This window comes from Mustela erminea, chromosome 8, assembly GCF_009829155.1.
Source record: "Mustela erminea isolate mMusErm1 chromosome 8, mMusErm1.Pri, whole genome shotgun sequence".
Lineage (NCBI taxonomy): Eukaryota > Metazoa > Chordata > Mammalia > Carnivora > Mustelidae > Mustela > Mustela erminea.
In genome coordinates, this window is record NC_045621.1 from 65,353,932 (window position 1) to 65,380,821 (window position 26,890).

The 26,890-nt window shown below is 37.5% G+C and overlaps 1 protein-coding gene and 1 non-coding gene across 5 annotated transcripts; one reads left to right on the top strand and one right to left on the bottom strand.

Annotated features, from left to right (window-relative positions):
• Positions 1 to 625: 625 nt before the first annotated feature.
• On the top strand, positions 626 to 26,466 carry BBS5 (Bardet-Biedl syndrome 5). Of its 4 annotated transcripts, none has more exons than XM_032355871.1 (12): positions 626 to 1,154; positions 3,233 to 3,365; positions 7,419 to 7,484; positions 8,341 to 8,390; positions 8,521 to 8,648; positions 12,775 to 12,910; positions 15,656 to 15,751; positions 18,341 to 18,403; positions 20,354 to 20,488; positions 24,416 to 24,499; positions 25,853 to 25,876; positions 26,028 to 26,466. In XM_032355871.1, exons 2-12 carry the CDS (start codon positions 3,287 to 3,289, stop codon positions 26,127 to 26,129), a joined length of 963 nt encoding a protein of 320 aa, XP_032211762.1. In that variant the 5' UTR covers positions 626 to 1,154; positions 3,233 to 3,286; the 3' UTR covers positions 26,130 to 26,466. The 4 variants fall into 4 exon arrangements, with proteins under 4 accessions (XP_032211762.1, XP_032211763.1, XP_032211760.1 ...); XM_032355869.1 differs by having other exon boundaries at positions 639 to 1,154; positions 3,283 to 3,365; XM_032355870.1 differs by lacking the exon at positions 626 to 1,154 and adding an exon at positions 1,165 to 1,861 and having other exon boundaries at positions 3,281 to 3,365.
• LOC116597990 lies at positions 9,974 to 10,077 on the bottom strand. The gene has a single exon (XR_004288902.1). It is a non-coding gene; the product is annotated as a U6 spliceosomal RNA (small nuclear RNA).
• Positions 26,467 to 26,890: the final 424 nt, after the last annotated feature.

Consider the following 26,890-nt stretch of genomic DNA (forward strand, 5'->3'; position numbering starts at 1 on the left):
CAGGACTCAATCCCAGGATTCTGGGACCACGACTGGAGCAGAAGGCAGACACCCCAACCACAGAGCCACCCAGGTGCCCAAAGTGGATAACATTTTTTTTTTAATTATATTACACACACCCCCCCCCCCAAAATGTGAGAAGAGTAGCACTGTCTTACATTTTTGCAAGTCTTCTTCGTCTGGCTAATGGAAGACACCTGGACTCTCACACCTGCTTCCACATACAATTACACATCATATGGCTTCTGGAAAACACCACTGCACATTCAATAAATAAATAAGTTACAAAGGCAAAGAATGTCTTCGTATTATTGTGCATATAGTTTGACCTTCTAGGTGGCCTGAAAGGATCTTAAGGAACTCCAGAGATCCCCAGATCACACTTTAAAAACCACTACTTTAAAGAATTGTCATAAGTTGAGGGAAGGAAGGCATTTTAATTCATTTGAAAAGTTTTCCAGTGCCTACTCTGCACCAGCTACTGTTCAAAGCAAACTAGATAGATCAAGTCCTGCCCTCCGGGTGCTCGGCGTATGTAGGGGTGAAAGAAAGATCAGGGACAGCCTCTGTCGACATCTGAGCTGAGACTTAAGTGACAGAGGCCAGGTCATGCAGAGATCTGGGAAAGAGAATTCTTGGCAGAGAAAGCCCCCCACCCCACCCCCCGCGCGCCTAGCTGGAATGTACACAGAAAGATCGGGTTAGCAAGAGGTCGGACAGGTGGGCAGGACCAGATCTGGCGGGGCCAGGTAAAGAATTAAGAGTTTTTAAGTTTAAATTTCTTGACTGTAGCAAAATGGGGGAAGAGGGTGGAATGGCTTAAGAATGTCTGTTTGGAGGCCCGGAAAGTCATTCAGAGGTCAAGCACAAGCTCCTGGGCCGGGGCTGCCCAACCCCGCCTGGAGCCTCAAATCCGCTTAACAACTCGACGCGGCGGCGGGGCGGGGGCGGAGAGCGCGCACTCTACCTCAGGAAGCTTGGATCTCGGCGCCCGCCGTAGACGTCGTGACAGAGGCGGTCCGTTGCCTGGGAGCCAGTGAGACGCCACTCGGCCTCCACCGCCGTGGAGAGTGCCCGTGTTGGGCCTCGGTCACCATGTCGGTGCTGGACGCGCTTTGGGAGGACCGGGATGTCCGCTTCGACGTCTCCTCGCAGTGAGTCGCTCCTAGGGCCTATAGAGGGCGCCGCGGCGCGGTTTCTAGAGGAGGCTGCGCCCCCACAGCTCACGGCCCTCGCGAGAGCGGGAGGAGGTTTGAGCCTGTGGTCCCCGGGAGATCCCAGATTGGCTTGGCCATTGAGGGAATTCATCTGGATGAAACCGTTTCAGAGATCTGGGGAAAGAGAATTCCAGGCAGAGAAAGGGGGTCCCGGGCACCTAGCGGGAAACTGAGCCCAAGTACGTCCGGGAACATCTAGGACTTGGGCGTTCAGTACACCCAAGTGAGCTTGGGAGTGCTCCTCTTCTGTGATGGGGGACGTTTGGAAGGGACTCAGAGGAGACCAGGGTTCTGAAATTAGGTCTGGAATAGCGACACATATAGTAGACCCTTAGGCCTCGCCATTTTAAGCTCGAGTCTCTTTGTAAAACAAAGGAGGTGGGAATAAGCATTTCCCATAATGGCTAACCTCTTGAGAACTTGGTTTCCATGATAAGCTTCCATCTTGCCATTCATTTAAATCGCCAGTGGGAGGAAGGAGCTACTTTCTGGAACCTCTCAACAGAAACCCTGGGTTTTTTTGTTTTTGTTTTTTAATGTCATGCTTTAAAGAAAAAATACTTAAAACCTTCCTACCCAAAGACCAGGGGTGAAATGCCCATTGAGAAATTAACTGTTGGAAGACTGTGATGCTTCTCGGGTTAATGGTATGAAGCTCTTAGCCACTTCCTATGATTCCCTATCATGACCAAAACCTTAGAAAATGAAATAATTTCCCAGGCTTAGTTGTGGCTTGGTATCTAAAACTAACAGGGTCTTAGATCCTTTAAGAAGTTGTGAGGGAAGGGAATTTATAAACAATGGTTACAGACTGCACACATTCTATGACTTTTTCTATTATTCTCGGAGGGTTCTTAAACCAAGCAAAGGTCCATTTCATGAACACTTCCATTTTCTTGAACATTTATCAAATGCTTATTATGTTCTAGGTACTATGCTGATAGCTAGAGATACAAAAATAATAGAAAATGATTACCTGCCACCCATTTTAGTGCAGGAGATACACACAGACAACTATTTTTTTAAAATGTGATAAATATCCATCCTGGAAAAAAAATGAACAAAAAGCTGGGGTATCATAGGAACAGAATGGTTCATTTTGCCTGGAGAATGCCTTGAAGAAGAAATAATATTTGTGTTCAACCCTGAAGACTAGACAAGGCCTTGTCATGGTAGACAGGAGAGTATTCCAGAAAAAAAAAAAGAAAACAAAACACTGGGAGCAAAGTCTTGGAAGTACAAACGGCATTGGCTGGAAGGCAAAGTCTGCAAGTGGAGGATGGAGGAACAAACAGGTAGATTAGCCAGATTATAAAATGTTTAGCGCAGGATTTTGGACATAATTTTTGTGGCAGTGGGATGACATGGAAGATTCTTAGGCAGAAAAGTTATATTATGATCATATCTGTATTTTGAGTAGGTAATTGGGTCAGCTGTATGGAGAATGTGTTAGAATTTCCTACCACATATTCTACTAGGTTCTGTTTGTTTGGGGACACTCTGGAATGCATTCTGTCTGACAGCAAACTATTCTTGCCTCTTTATTTCCTTTTATTCCCTGTATCTAATTGTTTACCGATTCCTAATGATGCTTTAACTTGCTCCTTCCGTAACTGCCTAACCTCTTTCGTCTACTCAGAAACCTCTGAGGGTTTTCCATTGTCCACAGGATAAGGCCCATACCTATCTGACTAAACATTCAGAGGTAGTGGCATGTATTTCTTACTACCTCTTAACATGGATCTTCTTCCCTAGCTAGGCCCATCTTTCCACATTCTATATATTATTTCTTTTTTCTGGTCTTTAACCACTCTCCTCCCTCTCTCTCTCATTTCTCCAAATCCTACCTCTCCTACTTCTGGCTTTTCTACATGTCCCTGATTACTCCAGGCTCCACGGGTCTCCAGACTCTTAAAGTTCTTAAGCCCCTATTTTCAAATGCATGAGCGTTTGGTACTGTATCATTTATACTGATGGTTGTTTTATATGCATATGTCTCTTCTCTCCCTAACTAGATTGTAAGTGGGTATGGTTGTAGCTATTAAAGCCTCGATATTTATTTTAGACAAATGAAAACAAGACCTGGAGAAGTCCTTATTGATTGTTTAGATTCAATTGAAGACACCAAAGGAAATAATGGGGATAGAGGTGAGTATATTTCCTAATATGTTTTATATTTCTGGTTTGATTTCCAAATGTTAAATCATATTAACTGGAGAGTAAGATATAAAAGAAATGTAATTGTGACAGTAAAAGAGTTAAATCCACATAAGAATTTTCTCAGACTTAAACAGGAGAAAGATGGGTATTAAACCTTTAGCCAGGGCCACCTGGGTGGCTCAGTGGGTTAAGCTTCTGCCTTTGGCTCAGGTCATGATCCCATGGTCATGGGATCAAGCCCCACATGAGGCAGGGGAGCCTGCTTCCCCCTCCCTCTTTGCCTGCCTCTCTGCCTACTTGTGATCTCTCTCTCTTGTGTCAAATAAGTAAATAAAATCTTTAAAAAAAAAAAAAAAAAAACCTTTAGCCAGGGAATACAGGTTCTTCCTCAGAAGTTTGGTCCCTTCAGTAAGTCTCAGTTTTGATATCAGCTTTCTCCAACATAACTGTTAAAACTCCAGGATCCCTGTTTGTAAGGGGCATGGGATAGTTCTGACTTTTGAATCTGCCTCCCCAGGAAAAGAATATGAGGTTATGGAACGTAAGTAGGTCATAGCTGTGCTATCTGGAGCCATGCTTCCTTTTAAGAAATCCAAGAGTAATTCATGATCCCTTGAGACTGACACCTGGAGATGGACATGTGGAGAGCAAATTTAGTGCTGTACTGTTAAGTCTAGTGCAGGTTAAGCAGTGAAAAGTCTTGTGAGACACCTGTGTATGTCACTGAGGAACAGCCAGAGTTGGACTCTAAAGTCCCCCCAAACCAAATTCCCCAAAGGCTGGAACTTTGAAAAGTCCAGGCTGCATATAACAGCTGTACATAAAACTAGCATCCAGTGACCAGTTCTTGTAAGCATCACTACTGTTGTTTTGGGTGTAAAAAAATAGGGGATGAGTGGGCAGTCTAGTATCTCTGAAAAGGTCTTTTAGAGAAAGGGAGGTTTAGGAGGATGGGTCATAAACCTATTATTGAAGAGAAGAGTAAATAGTAAAAAAGTAAAAGTAAATAGTAAAAAACCTCTTTTAGGTAAGAAGGATCAGTAAATCCTAGAGGCTACACAGTAAACTTTATTGGGAGAATGGGCTCACTGCAGCCTTTCAAGCAGCCACTTGCTTTCTGGGTCTTTCCTCTGGTCGGCTCTGGGGTGTAATGTAAGCAGCACTTAGTTGCGGGCCTTTCTTCCCTGTGAAGGGCACCTATCATCACCACCAGCAATAGGCATATCCTGTCAATGGCAAGGGTCCATCCTTAAAAGAATGCTTAGATCACATTTATGAAGTGATTCCTAGTATCAGGCCCAGGTGAGAGTGAGGTATGAAGGTTTAGCAGCAAACAAGAAGTCTTAGCTTGTGCCTTTGAGCCTTCGAGGGTGGAATAATCATCTCTAGGTACTTGGATCTTGACAAACCTAAATTAACTTAAGGAAGCCAAGAGAAAATTTGGTGGTTCTCATATAGACTGGCAGGAACTCTTATGTGACAGTCCAGCTGTCATTCGACACAGAGAATGTGGGTAACAGAACATTTTTTGGTTCATTGGGTATTCTTTGAGTGCAGAATCTTATACTAGCACTTTGGAATAGAGAGGGCAAAACACCTCCCTGGCCAGAAGTGTCCATCACAGTGAGTGCCTGAAATCTTCCTATTCATAAAAATAACTGTATGTATACTTGCCTCAGAAACATTCCTCAGAAAATGAAATTTACAGGTGGGTATAGAGCTTCTGGTAAATAAGAAGGTAGAAAAAAGAAGGGGAGTCCTGCCTTTTAGCCTTCTTCCTCTCCTTTGCAGCAGTTTGAAAATTGCTGAATTAAGGCATTCATTAAGTTCAGGAGACCCATGTTAAAACTATAAATACCCCCAAAAGATTAGCACTTTTAATCCATTTCAGCTTTAAGCACCCTGACAGGAAATTATCATTTTAGCTTTGCACTGAAGCTGTACGGGAAAGAAACAGCCATATTTCAGTGTTTGAGATTAGGAAAAACAGAGACAATTATATTTTGGTGTTTGAAAACACAGAGAGAGACAAGTCCATGCCTAGGACACTGGGTTTGTAGCAATAGGATGGGGCCTTTCAGCAAGAAAGAGGCAACCTAAGAATGCTAGAGATTTATAGGAAATGTACCAAGATCAGAAAAATAGGTCATTAGAGTTGGTCAGTGGCTTTATTTACCACTCCATAATTCTTCCTGGAATCTTCTAATAGACAAATATCAAAAAGAATCAAAAGATATCCTAGGCTTATAGCCCAGTTGTGGAGACATAATGTTAGTTACATGAAATGGTGTAAGGAAAACATAAATCAATGTATCTATAATAACAGAATAGTTTGTCCATAATCTTTCTTGCTTGTGCCACTGGCCTACATTTGTCCTTCCAGGTCCAGCACCCATCACCCTTTCCCCCTTGCCCAGGGAAAATGAGTTGTATAGACCACGTCGAGGGGCTACTTGTACACTCTAGCTTTGGGTTGGAAAAGCCAAGCCAGAAGATCAAAGGGGGTCAGGAGAGTTTGGTCTGGATATTTATTCCCCCAGTTCTTTCTTCTCAAGGTATTTAGCCATGCAGGACTTCCACATTTGCTTAACTGTTCCCTATCCTTGTCCCACTGGGCCTGGGGTGGTAACAGGTTTGCAGCACTCACTTATGGTTCCTGACACCCCACCCATACCTTTCTAATAAGTGACTTATTTATAAGTCCTTTTATAAATAAACCTCAGTTATTCTGATTTGAATGTGCCATCTGTTGTCCATTTGACCCCAACTGATAGATTCCAGGTCTACTCTTCTATGTCTTGAGTGAATCTTATAGTCTTGAAATGCTGGGTTATTTACTTTTTGTCAAACATACTATGTTCTACAGTTTCTCTTGAGAACACCTTCCTTTATTTTGGTAACAGCCTTATCCCATCTTACCCTAGCATTCATACAAGCTTAGTTTCTCTGATTTTGGATACTCTCAGGGTTTTCAGGGAGGAAGAAGTATTACCTGGCTATAGATGACTCATCAGTAGAATTCGCTGGTGGGGTGGGGAATGCCTGGGTGGATCAGTCATTAAGCATCTGCTTCAACTCAGGTCATGATACCAGGGTTCTGGGATGGAGTCCCATATGGAGCTCCAGCCCCGCATCAGGCTCCCTGCTCAACAGGAAGCCTGCTTCTCCCTCTCCCCCTGCTTGTATGTCATCTCTTATTGTCTGTCTCTTTCTATCAAATAAATACATAAAATCTTTTTTAAAAAATTCTATGGTTATAATTTGTTGAAGAAATGTTAATGAGTTTTATTCAAGATTATCACAAAGCTATGCTAGTATGTTAATTGTATCATAAATCTGTAAGACACATAGTTTACTATGCTCAGATTTACTTGACTTTTTTTTTCTAGAGCATTTATGGGTACTACTGTTTCATAAGATACACTTTGAGAAATGAAGTTTATCTAACTCTGTATGTCAGTGTAAGAACATCAGTCTGAGGTTAGGAATGAAAAACATAAGGCCTTAAGGAGACTTCAGCTTGGCCATAACTTCATATGAGCAAAAAATTTTTTGCTTATTGCAAAAAAAGAGAAAAAGTATAAGTGTGGCTCATATAAATGAGAACTGTTAAGATATTAGTATATATATGAAAGTCCTTTGAGTAGTGTGATTTCACCAAATGGCTTTGTGATTATACCATCCCATACTCATTCTCAGTTGTGCACATATGACCTGCCAGAATTCCAGAACAGCTTCCACAAAGACAAAAATCCAGTACACAGTTCTCTCTATTAATTTGAGTCAAACCAAGCTATTGGCATTGAAGACATGTATCCCGTCTGTAACTATCAGATTTTGTTTCTCTGGGATTCTGAGTCGTGCATTATATGCCTTATACTGGATATATAAGAGCAGTAAACATGTTCAGTTGATAAATGTCTGAGAACATCTGTGGGGGTTACTGTTCTTCCTGAGCAAGAGGTTTCATGCCTATCTCTCTCTACTGCAAAAATGGGTTCTTACTTAAGGTAACCTACTTTTTTGTCTGTTTGCTTTTAGGTAGACTCTTAGTAACAAATTTAAGAATTATCTGGCATTCTTTGGCATTACCCAGAGTCAATCTTTGTAAGTATCTTTGTTAGAGAACACTAAGGAAAAAAAAAAAAACTTTGTCAGATGAACTTGCACAGTGGCTTTTGATAACCAAAAAAGCTGTACCATGAAATATGAAGAAAAATTGATTAAAAAAAAATTTTAGCAATCCTAGACTAACCACAGACTGTACCATTTTGCAAAGAAAGGTTTATCAGTCCATTTTGTCTCTTGGACACACACGAGATTAGTGCTTTTACACTGAATGGTTTTGTTCTTTGCATATCTTTGACAACTTCCTGTGACCTGTTTCAACTAATCCAGTAGAAGGGAGATCTAAATTCTAATAAAAGTGCAACCTTCCCAGATGCGTGGGTGACTCAGTTGGTTGGACGACTGCCTTCGGCTCAGGTCATGATCCCGGAGTCCTGGGATCGAGTCCCGCATCGGGCCCCCAGCTCCATGGGGAGTCTGCTTCTCCCTCTAACCTTCTCCTTGCTCATGCTCTCTCTCACTGTCTCTCTCTCAAATAAATAAATAAAATCTTTAAAAAAAAAAAGTGCAACCTTCCATTGTGTTATATTTTGTTTTACTTATTTTTAAAAATTATTTTAGATTGTCCTGCTAGACTTTTTCTCTAGAGGTATTGGTGCTAAGGTGTTCAGTAAATAATAATATATAGGTTTTAGAGAAGCTAAGAATGTTTGCAAAGAAGCAGAATTTACTTGTTCTTTTAATTATTTAACTTAAATTTGTAGTAATATATTAAAATGTTTTAAAGTTGTACTTTATATTTAATTTTTAAAAAACTTAAAGTTCTATATACGGAGGTTTTTATCTTTCAGTTTATTATATCACGTTCTTGAAATTCTTTGCTTTTGAATTTTAGCTATCGGTTACAACTGCATATTGAGCATTACAACAAGGACTGCTAACTCTGTAAGTCTGAAAAATCTTATTGAAATATATACAGTGAAGAAGCATTAGATATTTGAGATTGGACTTATTTTCACTGTTAATGAGAAATTGCTCTTGAAATCTGAACTTTTAAATAAATTTGTCCTTACAGAAATTACGAGGCCAAACTGAAGCTCTTTATATACTAACAAAATGTAACAGTACTCGTTTTGAGTTTATATTTACAAATTTGGTTCCTGGAAGTCCTAGACTTTTTACTTCTGTGATTGCAGTACACAGGTATGATAATACTTTATGGAATATTGAATAATTTTAAGGCCAATCAATGATTTAGAAGTTTGTAGGGTAAAGTGTATAAGTATGGTACCATCTTCCTCCAAGCTCAGAAAATTGGAGTATCCTGAAGATATATAAAAGAACATATTGCATTATCATTTAATAAGCACTTTTAAAGTATTTCTAAAACACATAAGACTACTGAAGAGTCATAAAAATTTCTACTTGAAGATTCTATTAAATTAGCTACCAAGCTAGTTATAGTGAAACAGAGAGTTCATTCAATATAGATAACAAAGTTGGATAATTCAGTTAATGAATTAAAAAAGATTATTTTAGGGGAACCTGGATGGCTCAGTTAGTTAAGCCTCCAGCTCTTGGTTTTGGCTCAGGTCATGATCTCAGGATTATTAATTTTTTTTTTTAAAGATTTTATTTATTTATTTGACAGAGAGAAATCACAAGTAGATGGAGAGGCAGGCAGAGAGAGAGAGAGGGAAGCAGGCTCCCTGCTGAGCAGAGAGCCCGATGCGGGACTGGATCCCAGGACCCTGAGATCATGACCTGAGCCGAAGGCAGCGGCTTAACCCACTGAGCCACCCAGGCGCCCTGATCTCAGGATTATAAGAATGAGCTCTAGCTAGGGCTCTGTGCTCAGTACAGAGTCAGTGTGAGTTTCTCACTCCCTTTCTCTCCCTCCCCCACTCCCTGCTCTCTCTCTCTCTCTCTCTCTCTAAAATAAATAAGTAAATCTTAGCGGAAAAAAAAGGTTATTTTACTAGCAGTTGAAGGCATGTCTGGGTGTTTTCCCTTAAGAGTTTTGTTTTCTTTTGTGGCGGTTTGTTCATTTGTTTGCTAAATTCTTTACACTACCTTACCTTTTTTTTTTTTTTTTTTTTTGAAATTTTATTTGTTTACTTGAGAGAGAGTGAGAGCACAGAGGACAGAGAGAGAGAGAGAGAAGCAGACTCCTTGCTGAATGAGGAGCCCAACACAGGGCTCTATCTCAGGACCCCGGGGTCATGACCTGAGCCAAAGGCAGCTACTTAAGTAACTGAGCCACCAAGGTGCCCTGCTCTTTTTTTTTTTTTTTTAAATTCTATAAGGAAATGCAAGTTGACATTTTCTCATTTCCAAGATATGTAGAAACAAGATATGTAGCACATAATTTTTCGGGTGAAACTCGGCCTTAGTCCACATATCATAAATTGCTTTGCAGGAATATTTTTCTAATAAAACACAATTTAATTATTCAGTGCTGCACATTGTGCTCATATCATTTCTCCTGAGTGAATCTACAAAGGGTGGCAATTAGTTGGGGAACTGCAGAAAATAGGGAACACTTCACAAATTTGCATGTCATCGTTGTGTGGCGTCTATGCTAATCTCCGTTATCATTCCAGTTTTAGTATATGTGCTGCTGAATGAGCACCTTAGCTCTCTGTTTTTAACCAGCCTTAAGTACAATGATCTTTTAAAAGCTTGGCTAAGATGACAGGCTATTATACATATACATAAATTTATGCTCACACAGAGAAGTATATATACTTTTTAAAATTTGCATTTCTTTATTACTAGTGATGGAGACATTTTTCTCCCTTTTTTGGCTATTTATAGTTTTCTATTATAAATTTTTTAATTATGCCCTCATCTGTCATATATGTTGAAATTTATTTCTTAGTTTCCTAGTTACTTGATTTTTCATTTTGTTGATGATTTCTAATCTATATAATCATATAAATTTTTGAGATGTAATTCATATAGTATAAAATACTATTTTAATGTTTACAGTTTGAGGGGTGTCTGGGTGGCTCAGTTGGTTAAGTGTCTGCCTTTGGCTCGTGATCCCAGAGTCCTGGGATCGAGTCCGGCATCTGGCTGCCTGTTCAGTGGAGAGCCTGCTTCTCCATCTGCCCCTCTCACCACACCCCTTCCACTCATGTGCTCTCTCTCTGCTCTCTCTCAAATAAATCTTTTTTAAAAATAAATAAGGTTTACAGTTTGATAGTTTTAGTTTTCACAAGATTGTGTAGCTGTCATCACTACAAATTCTGGAATATTTCTGTCACCCCAAAATGAAACCCTTGTAGCCCTGTAGTCCCCATAGTCCTTCCCTATCCTGTCCTCTTCATAGCTCCTGGCAACTACTGATTTTCTTTCTTTCTGTATGGATCTGCCTATGTGGGACTTATAATATAAATGGAATCATACAATATAGTGACCTTTTATAGCTGACTTATTTCACTTACATAGTGTTTTCACTGATCATCCATGTTGTAGCATCTATCAGTACTTCATTCTTTCGATAAATAGTATTACATTGTGTAAACATATTTTGTTTTCTTACTAGTTGTTGATACACATTTGGATTGTTTCCACTTTTTAGCTACTATGAATGTTTTTCATTTGTGTTGGACATATTTCTAAACCTTAGCTCTTTATTTTACTTTACTTAGAAATATAATATGATGAGGATTATGAAAGGAGCTTATAAGCTGTTTTTCTTCAATAGAATAAAAATAAGTGTTCCCCACAAGTAACTCACAGCATAAATAGTTTCCATTTTGTCCACTGGTTAAACGATGATTATAGCACTAAAGGAAATTAAGATTTATAGGCAAATGCTCAAATCTTCTTCTTTTACAATTTATATATTAGCTCAATTAAAGTTAAAATGACAGGTTTAACAATGAATATTATGATTTATGTAAATGACATTTAAAGTTACTCAGGCTTAGAAAATTCTTTAGTCTTATTAAATGAGTAAATTAGCCTAGAATTTTGTGGGGTAAAATTATAATCAATCAAATGTTATAATAAAACTAATCCAAAAACTTATAATAAAACTAATCAGGGGCACCTGGGTGGCTCAGTTAAGCATCCTGAGTCTTGATTTTGGCTCAGGGTTGTGAGATTGAGCCCCATGATGGGGCTTCATACTCATCAGGAAATCTGCTTGAGATTCTCTCTATTCCTCTCCTCCTTCCTCTCCCTCTGCCCCTCTCCTGCTTGTGTGTGCTCTCTCTCAAATAAGTAAATCTTTAAAAAAAACTAATCAAAACTAATAATAAATACTGAAGAAAGTTTTTTTTTTTTAAAGATTTTATTTATTCATTTGAGAGAGAGAGACAGTGAGAGAGAGAGCATGAGCGAGGAGAAGGTCAGAGGAAGAAGCAGACTCCCCATGGAGCTGCGAGCCCGATGCGGGACTCGATCCCGGGACTCCAGGATCATGACCTGAGCCGAAGGCAGTCGTCCAACCAACTGAGCCACCCAGGCGTCCCTGAAGAAAGTTTTGAATACAGAACTTTCTTCAGTATTTATTATTTATCAATAGGAAGGCATGGAGAGAAAACAAAGAGGGATTTTATATATATATAAAATATATATATATAAATGTATACACACACATACAAACACTTGCACATGGATACACACTGTTCTAGGGTCCCTTTTGTGATTGGTACAGATTTATTCCAATTTTCTGTATAGAGGTAACTATGAGCATGTTTGCGGTTACAATGAGAAAATTAACTGGACTCCCAATTGTGCCTTTGACTAAAAGATGCCTTTGACTAAAACAGAAATGGAGAGAAGGATTTTGATAGGGAAAAATAATTTCCAAGTCTATTATATGCAAGCATTGTTTTTCAGCTTAAAGAGAAAATGTTTCCTCTCATGTGCTATATGATACATGTTGTCTTAAAAATTAGACCTCTAGGGGCACCTGGGTGGCTCAGTTGTTAAGCATCTGCCTTCAGCTCAGGTCATGATCCCAGGGTTCTGGGATCAAGTCCCACATAGGGCTCCCTGCTTGGCGGGAGGCCTGCTTCTCCCTTTTCTACTCCTTCTCTCGCTGTGTCTCTCTCTGTCAAATAAATAAAATCTTTAAAAAAAATTAGACCTCTAAAAACAGGTACTGAGATAAAATATGTAAATACTACACTAAAATGATAGTCTATAAAAGACTGTGACACCAAAATTTATTGAAAAATAAATTTTTAAATTTGTTATAATTATTTGAATGATATACATAAGTATTAACAGTTGTATATTTTGGTAGATAAGTAAACATAACCTAGGAAAACCACATTTTCAGTTTGGGTTGGTCTTTGTTCTTTTTTTATAGAGCATATGAAACTTCTAAAATGTATCGTGATTTTAAATTGAGAAGTGCACTAATTCAAAATAAGCAACTACGATTATTACCACAAGAACATGTATATGATAAAGTCAATGGAGTATGGAATTTATCCAGTGATCAGGTATTGTGCAAAAAGCTAATGAACCTTTTGGGTCAGTGCTTTGGTAATCATTTTCCTATTTGTCATTGAGTTTGAATATTCACTTAATTCTATTAAAATACAGCATTATATCTCCTGATAAATTAGTATTGAAGCTCTTCATATAAAATAATTTTCTGATTTTCATATTTTTATGTTCTTTTTAGCAACATTTGTTGTACATAGAACTTATAGCTAGAGTGGTCTTTAGAGATTATCTAGCTCAGTCTCCATTCACTTATCGATTAAAAACTCAGGCCCCAAAGAATTAAGTGACTTCACACATCTAGTTCATCTGAGAACTATGTTCTTCTCCTCATGCCACACTACTCTCATCATCTTGATAACTTACACTGATGGAGGATAGTCATGAGGTGGACAGTCATGGAAGACTTTTAATCTGGTCTTTTGGGGATGCATGGCTGGCTGGTTGGAAGAGCATGCAACTCAGTGTTGTTAGTTCAAACCCCATGTTTGGGTGTAGAGATTACTTAAAAATAAAATCTTTAGGGGTACCTGGGTGGGTCAGTGTATTAAGCCTCTGCCTTCGGCTCAGGTCATGATCTCGGGGTCCTGGGATCGAGCCCCTCATCGGGCTCTCTGCTCAGCAGGGAGCCTGTGCTTCCCTCTCTCTCTGCCTGCCTCTCTGCCTACTTGTGATCTCTCTCTCTGTCAAATAAATAAAATTTTTAAAAATAATAATAAAAAAATAAAATCTTCAAAAAAAAGAAAATCTGATCCTTATGGAATTAAACATATAACTCATTTGGTGATTCCTATATCCATTATCATGACTTCTCATTTGCTCTTGAAGTTATGACCATTTAAAACATCTAAGTTGGAGTAAGTAACACATCAATTTCTAAAGAAAAATTTTCTCTTACATAAGAATAGTTTCTTTGGTTAGACTGATAACCACTGGGTAAATTTAGCATTTGAATGAAGAACTTCTTGCTAAACATTTTATCATAAACTTAAGTTGTAAATAAATTTTGCTCATTTGAAAAGTTCTAGTTTTAAACTCTGATGATGGTTCTGTAGTAAATAGCCAGCTCTACATCTGAATAAGTCCTCATCAGGAATCAGCAAGCTTTTTACTCTGACGGGCCAGATGGTGAATAATTTAGGCTTTGCAGGTCATACCATTTCTGTTATAACTTCTCAGACTTGCCATTGTAGTGTGAAGCCAGCCATAGACAACAAATGAGCATGGCTATGTTTCAAAAAAACTTTGTTATGGATCCTGAAATTTGAATTTCATACAGTATTCACGTATCATGAGTTATTATTCTTTTGATTTTTTTCTAGCTATTTAAAAATCTAAAATTTGGTTTGTGGGGCCAAGAAACTTGGCTTCTTGGCTCGTGGGCCATACAAAATGAGGCGAGAGGCCAGATTTGTCCTACAAACCATAGTTTACAGATCCCTACTTTAGGTCATAGCTTCGAAGTCGCTTTCTATAAGGCTTCCTTCTGTGTGTTGCTTATGCAGTCTGTACGTAATTACTGCTTTAAATTGTTCCTGATCTAAAATACAGAGCTTGTCTCTTCCCCAGCATTAGACTGTAGGCTTTATAAGGGTAGGAGTAGAATTACTCTGTTCATATTTAAATCTTTGCCATTTAGCACCACACCTGGCATTTTAAATTGATTAATTAAGATGCTCAGGATTATCAGAAATATTTTACTAAAAATAGGAATGTTATTGTTAACCTAACTTCTGTTTATTAAATATAAAATATGCCTTCCTGTTCTTTTATTTAAAAAATCCTTAGGAGTTTTGCAAGTTGCTCTCTTCTAAAATAAGAGGAAAGAATGACATTAAAAGTTAGACTTAGTACTGTTTAATGGGATGTTGGCCAGGAATAAGGGGGCTAAAATTTTTTGTATAACAATTTTTTGCAAGCTGAGAGTAGAGGAGGGAAATCTATATACTTACATATGTTTATTAACTTAATTATAATTAAGAAATAGTTGGTCTTTTCTGTTGTTTCAAACCTGGTCATCCCAGGTTTTGGGTTTGTAAGTTAATATTTTATGCCCAACCTCAACATATAAAATAAATTCCTCTGGGAGTATATGATGGGGAGGAGGTAGAAATGGAGGTAGATAATGATATGGATAAATAGTAGAGGTAGCTAATTTGGGTGTCATGTACTAAGTATTAAAGTTTTTTTAGACCATTTAGTTACCATATTGGAGTAATTATGAGTAAATGTTGAGGGGCCATATAATTGAAAAACAGTTTTGATTCATAGTTAGTGTTGAAGAGCCATAAAGCATCTCTCGTGGACCAATGGAAGTTATCACATATGTTTTGTCTTTCTCTTACCACAACTTCCTTGTCTTAACTTAATCCCACATTTTGAATAATAGCTGTAATAAGATCTAACACTTGCAGCATGCTTACTATGTGTCAGGCATTGTGATAAGGGCTTTATTTATAGGGGTTATTTAATCAAATTTCCACTTTACATTTGACACAATGCACCAAGAACAAATTTTTGCCCATGGTCAGGCAACTGGTAAGTACTGATGGCATAATGATTATAGTCTAACTTCAGAATCCAGGCCCTCAGTCAGCTAATTGTTCTTCGATCCAGTGAATAATGAAGTCATTGATTCTCCATGATACTCTGCTACTGTGATAATTAGAATTATCCCAGTATTTAGAAAATAAAGAGTAAGTATTCAAACAAATGGTCACTCATGTATCTGTCTTTTACAGGGAAATTTAGGAACCTTTTTTATTACCAACGTGAGAATCGTGTGGCATGCAAATATGAACGAGAGTTTTAACGTCAGCATACCATATCTGCAAATTGTAAGTGCATGCATTTTGGTGATCTTATTTTAATGCAGAATAAATAATTTCTATTCATTCGTTAATGGAACTTTCAAGACTAGATGAATTGTCTCCCTCTTTTTCAGTGGTGGCAGGATAGCTGACAACAGACTTTTAAAATGTTGATAATTTACAGTTTCAACATAGAAAAGACCCAACAGTACTTATATTCAAGGGATGCCCCACCATTATAAACTTGCTATTAAGAGGAAAAATATACTGGACTTAAAAATTTTAAATAGTCACCATACAGGGGCACTTGGGTGGCTAAGTCAGTTAAGCGTCTGCCTTCAGCACAGGTCATAGTCCCGGGGTCTTGGAATCGAGCCTCACATTGGGCTCTCTGCTTAATGCAGATCCTGTTTCTCCCTCTCCCTCTGCTGCCTCTTGCTTGTTTTCTCTCTCACTGTTCAGTAAATAAATAAAATCTTTAAAAAAAAAAATAGTTGCTATGCAGATTAAAATGTATCTCTCTTCTTCCTTTTCCTTTTCTTTTTTTCTTTCTTTTCTTCATTTCTTTCTCTCTTTCTTTTTTTTTAAGATGTGTCCTTCTTAGATTCCAGTCAGAGGACATTAGCTACTACAGTTTTCCATAATCTTTTCATGAGGCATGTATACAGTGGTTCTTTGCTTGGCTTCAGCGCACTGATGCACCCACATTGTTTTGGCTCTCTTGACACTTTGGTTTTAAAGCCAGAGGAATTCTTTTATTCTGTGAATGAATTGTTTTCACTGTATTCAGATACAACATGTAATATAAGCTGGATTCATACTACAGTTTTGGTGAAAGGAATTAAGATGGTTTTTAGTAATAATGATTTTTTTTAAAGATTTTTTTATTTGACAGAGAGAGATCACAAGTAGTCAGAGAGAGAGAGAGAGGAGGAAGTAGGCTCCCTGCCAAGCAGAGAGCCCAATAATGCGGGGCTCGATCCCAGGACTCTGAGATCATGACCTAAGCTGAAGGCAGAGGCTTAACCCACTGAGCCACCCAGGTGCCCAGTAATAATGATTTTAGCTTTAGTTCAACTAAAGCTGTTAAAATCCAGAACAGGAACTAACTGCATCTGAGACCAATTTGTTTTGAGAATAAAGGTAGTTCTTTTTATCTCTTCTGCTGCTGCTACTATGTGATTCAGTGAAACAAATAGTAAACTCCAATAAACTGAAGTATTTCATTTTACATAAGGAAATTACTTATAGGACTCTAGTGCAAATTAGATGGAACATAAAAATAGTTAATGAAAATCCTGTGTGATTTTCCTATGATAATTACACTTATTGTGGGATATGAGTAGTCTTAATACTGAGCAGTTTCATTAACAAATATTTATTGAATAGACACAATGTATGCGATATCTGGAAGATGTCATTTTTAAAAAGATTTCCTGGTTTACAAGAAGGATGATTCTTTGCTAACTATTCCCAAGCCAATTGTTTGCTGAATTGTTTGATTTTTTCTTTTTTTTTTTTTTTTTAATATTTTTATTTATTTGTTAGAGAGAGAGAGAGAGAGAGAGATACAGAGCGCAAGCACAGGCAGACAGAGTGGCAGGCTAGAGGCAGAGGGAGAAGCAGGCTCCCTGCCGAGCAAGGAGCCCGATGTGGGACTCGATCCCAGGACGCTGGGATCATGACCTGAGCCGAAGGCAGCCGCTTAACCAACTGAGCCACCCAGGCGAGTTTCTTTAGAATATCAGGTCATTCATTTGCCAAGTATTTAGCACCTATGCTGTGCTAGGTGCCAGCAATACAGTTGTGAGAATTATGAACCAGTACACAGTGCCTGCCATCAAGGTTTCAGTCTGATAGAGATTAAACAGAAAATCATAGAATCTGGTAGGAAAAAAAAAAAATTTCTGGCCATCCAAAGAAATACAAGAATTTATAATTGTGGCTGGGAAGATATAATAGAATCTACGTAGGTATTTGATAAACTGGGGTTTGTATTGTCCATTGCTGTTTTATATGGTTTACATATGTTACAGCTCATCTGACCTAATCTCTATTATACTACAAAATTACTGAGTAGTAAACAACCTTGTGCTTTTTATTCTTCAGATAGATGCTTTTTGTTATTTAAGAATACAGTTCCCAAGTATGGCCTCTGGAATGAATTCAGCTTTGTCCAAACAACTTGCAATCTGATATCATCACAGTCTGTCACTAGGACAGTCATATTCATGTGACTTTTAAAAACTAACCCAGCCTTAGGAACCACTCAAAACACTGGCTCTCTAGTACTAAAAGATTGCTGGCCCTTGGTTTAAAATACTCAGAAAATTTGTATACTCCCTGATTGTGGGGGATATTTGAGTCAGATAATTTGTGCATACTTCAGATACATCTCCTTCGTATTTCCTTAAAAGTCTGATGGCTATTTCTAGTAAGAACATTTTCATTTACTTGATCTCTCTGGGAATATAATGAAGGAAAGAGGGAGAATTCTGTTCTTTAGATTATGAAAAGCAGTTACTGTGTAGAAGTTGAAAAATTTGTTTGTGCTAAAGAATCACTACTATCAGGTAATAAAAATATGCATTTTCTTCTTTTCCATTTTACATCTAGCGTTCCATAAAGATTAGAGATTCAAAATTTGGTTTAGCTCTTGTCATAGAAAGTTCTCAGCAGGTAAGATATTATATATCCATATTAATCTTTAATAGATTTTTTAAACTATGTGACAGTCTATATTTTTTGTTTTATTTATAAAGTAACCTGTGTACATTCAAGAAGAATATTAGCTATAACATGTTGAATAGAGTTTAAAGTTGTATAATAATTGTACTCATAGGAAAAATTGTTTCATGTTTCCTTGTTGGACAGACATAACCATTATTATCATTATGATTATTATTTTTAGTGACAGAGTTAAGACACTATTTTTTATGCATTCCTTCAATTTTTACACAACCCTATGATACAGTTACTATTTTTCCCCATTTTACATTCAAGGAAACTGAGGCTTGGAGAAGTTAGGAACCTTGCCCACAGTCTCTCAACTGGTAACTGGTGGGGATAGGTTTTGATTCAGGTCTGACTGACTCACAAGAATATCAATGAGAAACACAGATATATACAAATATACATACACATGCAGGTTATACTGTATCTAATTATAATTCCTGTGCCCCATTAGGCCAGATCTTTGCAGAAATACATTTAAATAAAACGTATACTTATTTGTAAAATCAGTGCTCTTCTAAATTCTAACTGTAAATATGAATGTCTACTCACTCCTTTCCCCTGGCCTGCAGATTTGTAGCTTCCATTTACTGAGTGCTTACTATGTTCCAGGAACTGTACAAATATCATGTGTACATTATTTTATTTAATATAACAAGTTGATAACTGTTTTATGGTTAGAAAATTGAGGCTTGGATGGGGTGGCCAGGTGATGGGTATGAAGGAGGACATGTGGTGTGATAAGCACTGGGTATTAGACACAACTAATGGATCATTGAACACTACATCAAAAACTAATGATGTATATGATCCCTCTGATATGGGGAATTTCAGAGGCAGGGCAGGGAGTTGTTGGGGGTAAGGAGGGAAAAAGTGAAACAAGATGGAATTGGGAGGGAGACAAACCATAAGAGACTCTTAATCTCAGGAAACAAACTGAGGCTTGTTGAGGGGTGGGGAGGCTGGGTTATGAACATTGGAGGGGGTATGTGCTATAGTGAATGCTGTGAATTGTGTTAAGACTGATGATTCACAGACCTGTACCCTTGAAGCAAATAATGCATTATATGTTAATTTTTAAAAAAAAAAGGAAGGAAGGAAACACACAGAAGACCATTAAAAAAAGAACTAATGATGTACTATGTGTCAGCTAACTGAACATAAATAAATAAATTTATTTTAAAAAAAGAAAATTGAGGCTTAAAAGACTAAGGAAAGTATGTTTCCCAGCATCATATAGCTGGCAAATTTGTTGTAAAACCTGAATTTAAACTCAAAAGTATATGCTGTCAACCTAAAGCATATGCTTTCACCATTTACAGTATGCTACTTAATTTTTTTTTTTTTGCTACTTAATTTTTTAACAGTTTTCAACAACAACCTGTCGTGTTAAGGTTTCTTTCCTAATTCTTCAAGGAATTAGCCTCAGTTGGACCATTCCCTTTCTTCTGATATATGGTCTTTTCCTTTTCAAGGTCTAGCTCAAGAAAAACTTAGTTCCATTGGCCTTCACAATCAATAGTGTATTTTCTTAAATCTGAAAATCTCATCTTTGATATTTGTATATAGAAATGATGTGATATCTGGATATGCTTCAAAATAATCCTAAGTGGGTAAGGGGAGGAGATTTGGGGAAAGGGGAGGTTAAAGATGGAAGAGAGTTGGCCATATATTGCTACTTATTGAAGCTGGTTGATGGCTACATGGACACTTACTGTACCTTTTTTTTCCCTATTTTTGTATATTCTTTAAGTTTTTCATTACAAAAATTTTTTAAAAATCAATTTATGTATGGGGCTCTGAAATAACATTAGACAATGGGGTATGGTTTATCATATAGTATAAATACCCATTCCTCAGGCTTGTTTTTTGTTTTTTCATTATTTTTTCTTACAGAGTGGAGGATATGTTCTTGGCTTTAAAATAGATCCTGTGGAAAAACTACAAGAATCAGTTAAGGAAATCAATTCACTTCACAAAGTCTATTCTGCCAGTCCTATATTTGGAGTGGATTATGAGATGGAAGAAAAGGTAATTTGTTCACTATGTAAAATACAGTTTGCTGAATTGCTTTCACACAATCTATAAAATAAGAATATAAACACATTGTGAACAATTTAAGTTTGAACTATGTTTAAAATGATGGATATACAGACTCTGCTCAGAGAACATGATCCCTTGGCCAACACTAATTTGTGCCATCTACCTATCTTCTCACTGGCTGCTTCGTCATTCATTCCTGCCCTTTTAGGTAAGCAGCTTATCCAGAGAAGTGTCTGTGTGCAAGGCTCCTGTGATGTGGACAGACTTCAGTCTCTCACTGTTTTATTTTTATTCCACTTCTGCCTCCCATTAGCATTTGGGCAAACCTTACAGGCCTCACAGACACCAAACCCACCCTGTTCTCCAAGTCCCTCAGCTCTCCTTTGACTTTACTCTTCAGCCTCTCCAGCTGGAACACTTGTCATCTGGTGTGTCACTGGTGTCCTCACCAGCCACTCCACTCTATCTGCTCTATCAGCGGTACTCTGGCCAGAGGTTCTATCTCGGGTAGCCTCACCGACCACCTTTATCTCAGGTTCCCTTGCTGTCTGTTCTTTTGCTGGCACCCTCACTGTACGCTATGATGGTGCCCTTGCCACCCACTCTTTCAACAGCGTCCCTGCTGGTGCTCAGCGTGTTGAGCCCTATCACACAGCACATATATTATCTATATCTCTTCTGCTCTTGGACTGCAGCATGTGACCAGAGAAGATCAGGAAGTAGGGCTGGACAGCTAAGTTCAAATTCACACCCTCTGACTTCAAACAGACCCTTGTTGCCTGGTAGCACTCCTTGCTAGTTTTTTTCTCTTCCTGCAATATTCTCTGTATATCCCCCTTCCCTTCAAGCTGAAACATCTCTTTGGGTCGCTGACACTGTATTAGACATACACTCATGTTTTTCACATCTTTAATCATCCTTTTCTGTTTTCCTCCCAACTTGCATTTCTTTCATTCTGCCTTCTCTGTATATTCTTCAGGAATATCAGCTCTCTTCCAGTTTCCTCAACCTATACTTTTTTTTTTAATATTTTATTTATTTATTTGACAGAGAGAGACATAGTGAGAGAGGAAACACAAGCAGGGGGAGAGGGAGAGGGAGAAGGAGAAGCAGGCTTCCTGCAGAGCAGGGAGCCCGATGCGGGGCTTGATCCCAGGACTCCGGGAGCATGACCCAAGCTGAAGGCAGACGCTTAATGACTGAGCCACCCAGGAGCCCCTCAATTTAAACTTCTGTAGATGACTCCCACTTTATTTTGATCTTGACACATTCTCTCAGATGACCATGGTTCTAAATATTCTTGCATATCTTCACTATAAATGAGCATTCCAAACAACATAAACTGAATTTCTCATTTAAAAGTTTGTCATAGTAATTTAATTAAGTAAATAATTTTCCAAATCTGTAAGATACACTGGGACTTGAGTATCTCAAACGTGGCATACTTAAAATGCTATCATTTTTCTCAAAAGCACCATCCTACTGATAGATTTATTTATTTTCTACTTATTTATTTTTAGCATTGGCAAAGTCAGCTGTGCTCAGAACCTCAGAGATTTCATTTTTTATTTTCCTGATTGTCTTATTTCATACATTCAATCATGAATGTCTCCTCCCTTTTCCTATCCCTTTCTTTTCGCTCAAACCACAATTACCATTATTACTCTTGCTTGCATAATAATATTGTAGAACATACCTGGTTTTTGGAACATGGCAAACCTGACTTTAGTCCCAATTTCACCATTTATTTGTGATTCCAGGTAGATTTGAGCTTCAATTTTCTCATTATAAAATGAAGATAATCTGGGTGTCCAGGTGGTTCAGTCGGTTAAGCATCTGCCTTCAGCTGAGATCATGATCCCAGGGCCCTGGGATCGAGACATGTGTCGGGTTCCCTGCTCAGCAAGGAGTCTCTTTCTCCCTCTCCCTCTGCCCTTCCCCCGTTCATGCTCTCTCACTCCCTCTCTCTCTCACTCAAATGAAGAAATAAAATCTTTAAAAACATTTTTTTAAATGAAGATCATCTGCCTCACAAACTTATTAATCATATCCATGAAATTCCTGGCATGTGAGATACTTAGTATGTTAGTTCTCCTACCCATTCTCTCTCTATCTTTCATTTCTTTCCTTTTTTGGCCCCTAGTTTGTAATAATAGTGGCCATAATAACCCACTCTGTCATCTCATGTAAGTCCCTATGCCAAGCCACCTCTTCAGGGAGGTCTTCCCTGAGCACCATCTAAAACAGCAGCCTCCACCATTTTATTGTTCCTTATCCCTGTTTGCTTGTTTGCTTTGTTTTTGATAACGCTCATAAGTCTTCTCCACTATAAATAACCTCCACAAAGTCAGGGATTTTCATCTACTGTCTTTAACCCTGTATTTCCAGCAATTAGAACTAGCACATAATAGGCGCTTTAGTGAATATTCATAGATGTTGAATGACTGCATTGAACACCTGTTGTTCCCATTCACTGTTCTAAGAGCTTCATATGCATCATCTATCTCATTTAGTCCTCCCAACAGTACTATGAAGTATAACATTATTATTATCCTTATCTCACAGTTATAAAGATGGAGGCTTAGCTAGGTTAAGTTACTTGTACATAAAACTTGTCACACAACTCTGAATGCAGTTGAAACACTTGAGGCTATCCTCAGATTAGCAGATCAGGTCACTTTTGTTGAGCACTATACTTCTACCCTATACACCCTCCCACCAGTTACCTATAGATAAAGTCTGAATTCTTTGGGCTGGTATTAAAGAATTTCAGTGGACACCAGCCTACATTTTCTACCTTATCTGCACAGTCACAGTGTCTGGTTGTGCAGGCTGTGTACTGCTCAGCTATGAGAACATAGTAAACACAGACTTCAGTGTGAATGATGCTCCTTGGGATTGTTCAGTACAGTAGCCCTGCATAGCTTCTTCTGTCTCACGGGACTCTTCTCTTCTGACCATACTGGATTATTCATCATTCTTCAGCCACATTCTGTGGTTTCTCTCCTTTGCTGATGCTGGTCTCCTCTGGCAGAAATACCTTTTCCCCTAATCCTACCTATGGAAGTCATCCTCATTCTAAAAGGCCTAGATTACATGTCATTCTTTTATTCATGAAAGTTTCTGGGATTTACAATCCAGAAGTTGTGCTATCTCTAAACCTTTCTCTTATAATGGATAGTACATTCGTTACAACTGCTATTCATAGGTTTAACCATATGATGCTAATATTTGATCATTTTTTACTAACAAAAATAGTAATTTCATATGTTCCAACCTAATATTTAGTTATCTGTAATTGTGTTTTATTCTTTCTCCACCTCCACTAGATTACAAACATTTTGTGGGTAGGGACAGGGAGTTTTTACGTGGTAGTGTTAGCATAGTGCCTAACACACCAAAAATACTAAAACATTTGAATAAAGAATTAATATTGGTACCACATTTTATTCTGCTTTACCATTGGAATATTCCATGCAACTCTTAGTTCTTTTACTTTTTACGAGTTTTATTTAATGACTGTTTTGAAGAAAATTGAAAATTTGCTATATCCAAACTTAGTTTTTGTAAACTGTGTGAAAGAAAATCAGATTAAGTCCATTGAGAGTTTTTCTTTAAGGCTATCTCTAAGTACCATATTAAGTTTTTATAAATTTGTCATATTAATACTTTTGATGATACTGACTTCAGATTTAAAAGCTTAGGTTTAACTGATTTATTACTCAGGTTAGTTTTAGTAGAATATAAATTATACAGTGATTTTTCTAAGACTTGAATAGTTTTCAATTGTTTTACCCATTTACAAGTATTTACAATTCTCACAGCACATTTTATTAAAACTATTTGTTTAATTAATATTGTCTCCTCGATGCATTTTTTTTTCCTTGATGCATTTTAATATCTACTGATTTTTAGCCACAGCCCCTTGAAGCTCTAACAGTTGAACAGATTCAAGATGATGTAGAAATAGACTCTGACGATCACACGGACGCTTTTGTGGTGAGCATGACAAAGAAGAGCTACTAAATTTCTTACGATTTTTTAAAAATCTCAGTCATGTTTAAGTAATGGCTTAAGTGTATAAAACACCATAGAACTTGAGAGTTATCTTTTTTTTTTTTTTAAAGATTTTATTTATTTATTTGAGAGAGAGACAGTGAGAGAGAGCATGAGCGAGGAGAAGGTCAGAGAGAGAAGCAGACTCCCCGTGGAGCCGGGAGCCCGATGCGGGACTAGATCCCGGGACTCCAGGATCATGACCTGAGCCGAAGGCAGTCGTCCAACCAACTGAGCCACCCAGGCGTCCCAAACTTGAGAGTTACCTTAAACATGAGTTAGAAAGTAATTTTTTTTTAAGTTAAGGATTTTTTTCTTTGTTTGAAATTACTTTTAAATTACCAAACTGGGGGGTACCTGGGTGGCTCAGTGAATTAAAGCCTCTGCCTTGGGCTCGGGTCATGATCCCAGGGTTCTGGGATCGAGCCCCACATCGGGCTCTCTGCTCAGGAGGGAGCCTGCTTCCTCCTCTCTCTCTGCCTGCCTCTCTGCTTACTTGTGATCTCTGTCTGTCAAATAAATAAATAAAAAATCTTAAAAAAAAAAAATAAATTACCAAACTGGGAAATAGTTTGAGAACACTATTTTTCAGAGGATTTCAGATCTGTGAAAAATTTTTCATACCTTAGAATAATAGAACAGGTTAAATAATTAATTTAATTAATGTAAAATATATTTTTCATTATTAATCTTTACAAGATTGACTTCCTTTCAACTTATTGGTATATTATATTAAAAACTATATTTGAACTATGAGCTTTCCTATTTCCAAATTTATATGATTTCATAGCCAAAATAATACTAATTCTTTATATATAGTGTAATGTATGGATCTGACCAGCATACCGCTCTGGGAATAAATATTTTTAAACAAGTGTGAAATTAGTATAAAATATCTAATTATAAACTACAGCATTTGCTGACACATTGAAGCACTGATTGCTTTGTTTTGTTTTGCCAGCACCTTCTCCTAAACCAAAAGTAGGGATGAAATTTTATAGCTTCTAAGTCATTCTTTTAATCTCCTTTCAAGTTAACAATGCTAATTGTATACTAAATTACAAAATACATTTTTTGGAGCTCAAAACATAACTCTTGTAGTTGTTACTAATGATTAACAGAAGTGAAATCTGCTACTACCATAGTAAAGATAGGTGAGAAGACCATTAGACATATAGTAACAGAATGTAAAATACATTTAGTTACACAATTGTTCTGTAAATTAATTACCTGTTCCTTAGTTCACTGACCTGTTACATGTCAAGTATGTGAAATAGAATTTTCTTTGTCTTCTAGGCTTATTTTGCTGATGGCAATAAGGTAAGGACATTTTATCTATAGTATTTGAAAAAAACTTTCTATATTCTAACATTTAGTATTCACAAAACTTATGTGAAACCTATTTTTTGTTTTTTTCCTCTTCCTTGCCCACCTTCTCTATTCCCATCTTATCCTCTTATCTCCCAAAAAGCAACAAGATCGTGAACCTGTATTTTCAGAAGAACTGGGGCTTGCAATAGAGAAATTGAAGGATGGATTCACCCTACAGGGACTTTGGGAAGTAATGAGTTGATCTTGAGTTGAGCTGGATTTCTATTTAAAGATATCTCAAGATTAAAGATACTAGTTGCCTGCTATAAGGCATGGAATAGTTTTTACTTTTACAGAGAAAGCTTTTAAAAAAGAGTTTTTTAATGATTAAGGAAAAACTCATTTATCTAAGATTTTATTGCGACTTTTCTAAAAATTGTATTTAAAATTATAATCAAAATGTATCTGGTTTGTAAATATGTTTATTTTGTACCTAATGCTTGTAAATTATTAGTCTGCAGATATTAAATGACTGTATCTTGTTGGGTTTAATAAAGAATTTATGCAGCACCATTTAATGTTTTGAAAGCATTATTTAAAAGAATAAGTCTATTCTTATGGAGGGGCGCCTGGGTGGCTCAGTGGGTTAAAGCCTCTGCTTTCGGCTCAGGTCATGATCTCAGGGTCCTGGGATCGACCCCACATCGGGCTCTCTGCTCCACAGGGAGCCTGCTTCCTCCTCCCTCTCTCTCTGCCTGCCTCTCTGCCTACTTGTGATCTCTGTCAAGTAAATAAATAAAATCTTTAAAAAAAAAAAAAAAAGACTATTCTTACAGAGTAATCAAAGTACTGCCTTTTTTATTATAAAAGTCTGGTTTAAATAAATTATCAAATAGCTCCAAATGTAAGCCAACTGTAATATAAATCATAACCCTTAAACTTGTCATGTGTAAGTGACCATTTCTGTAAAACCTAAAAATTATAGTTAACTGTAGAGGATATCAACCCCTACGTAATGTTTTG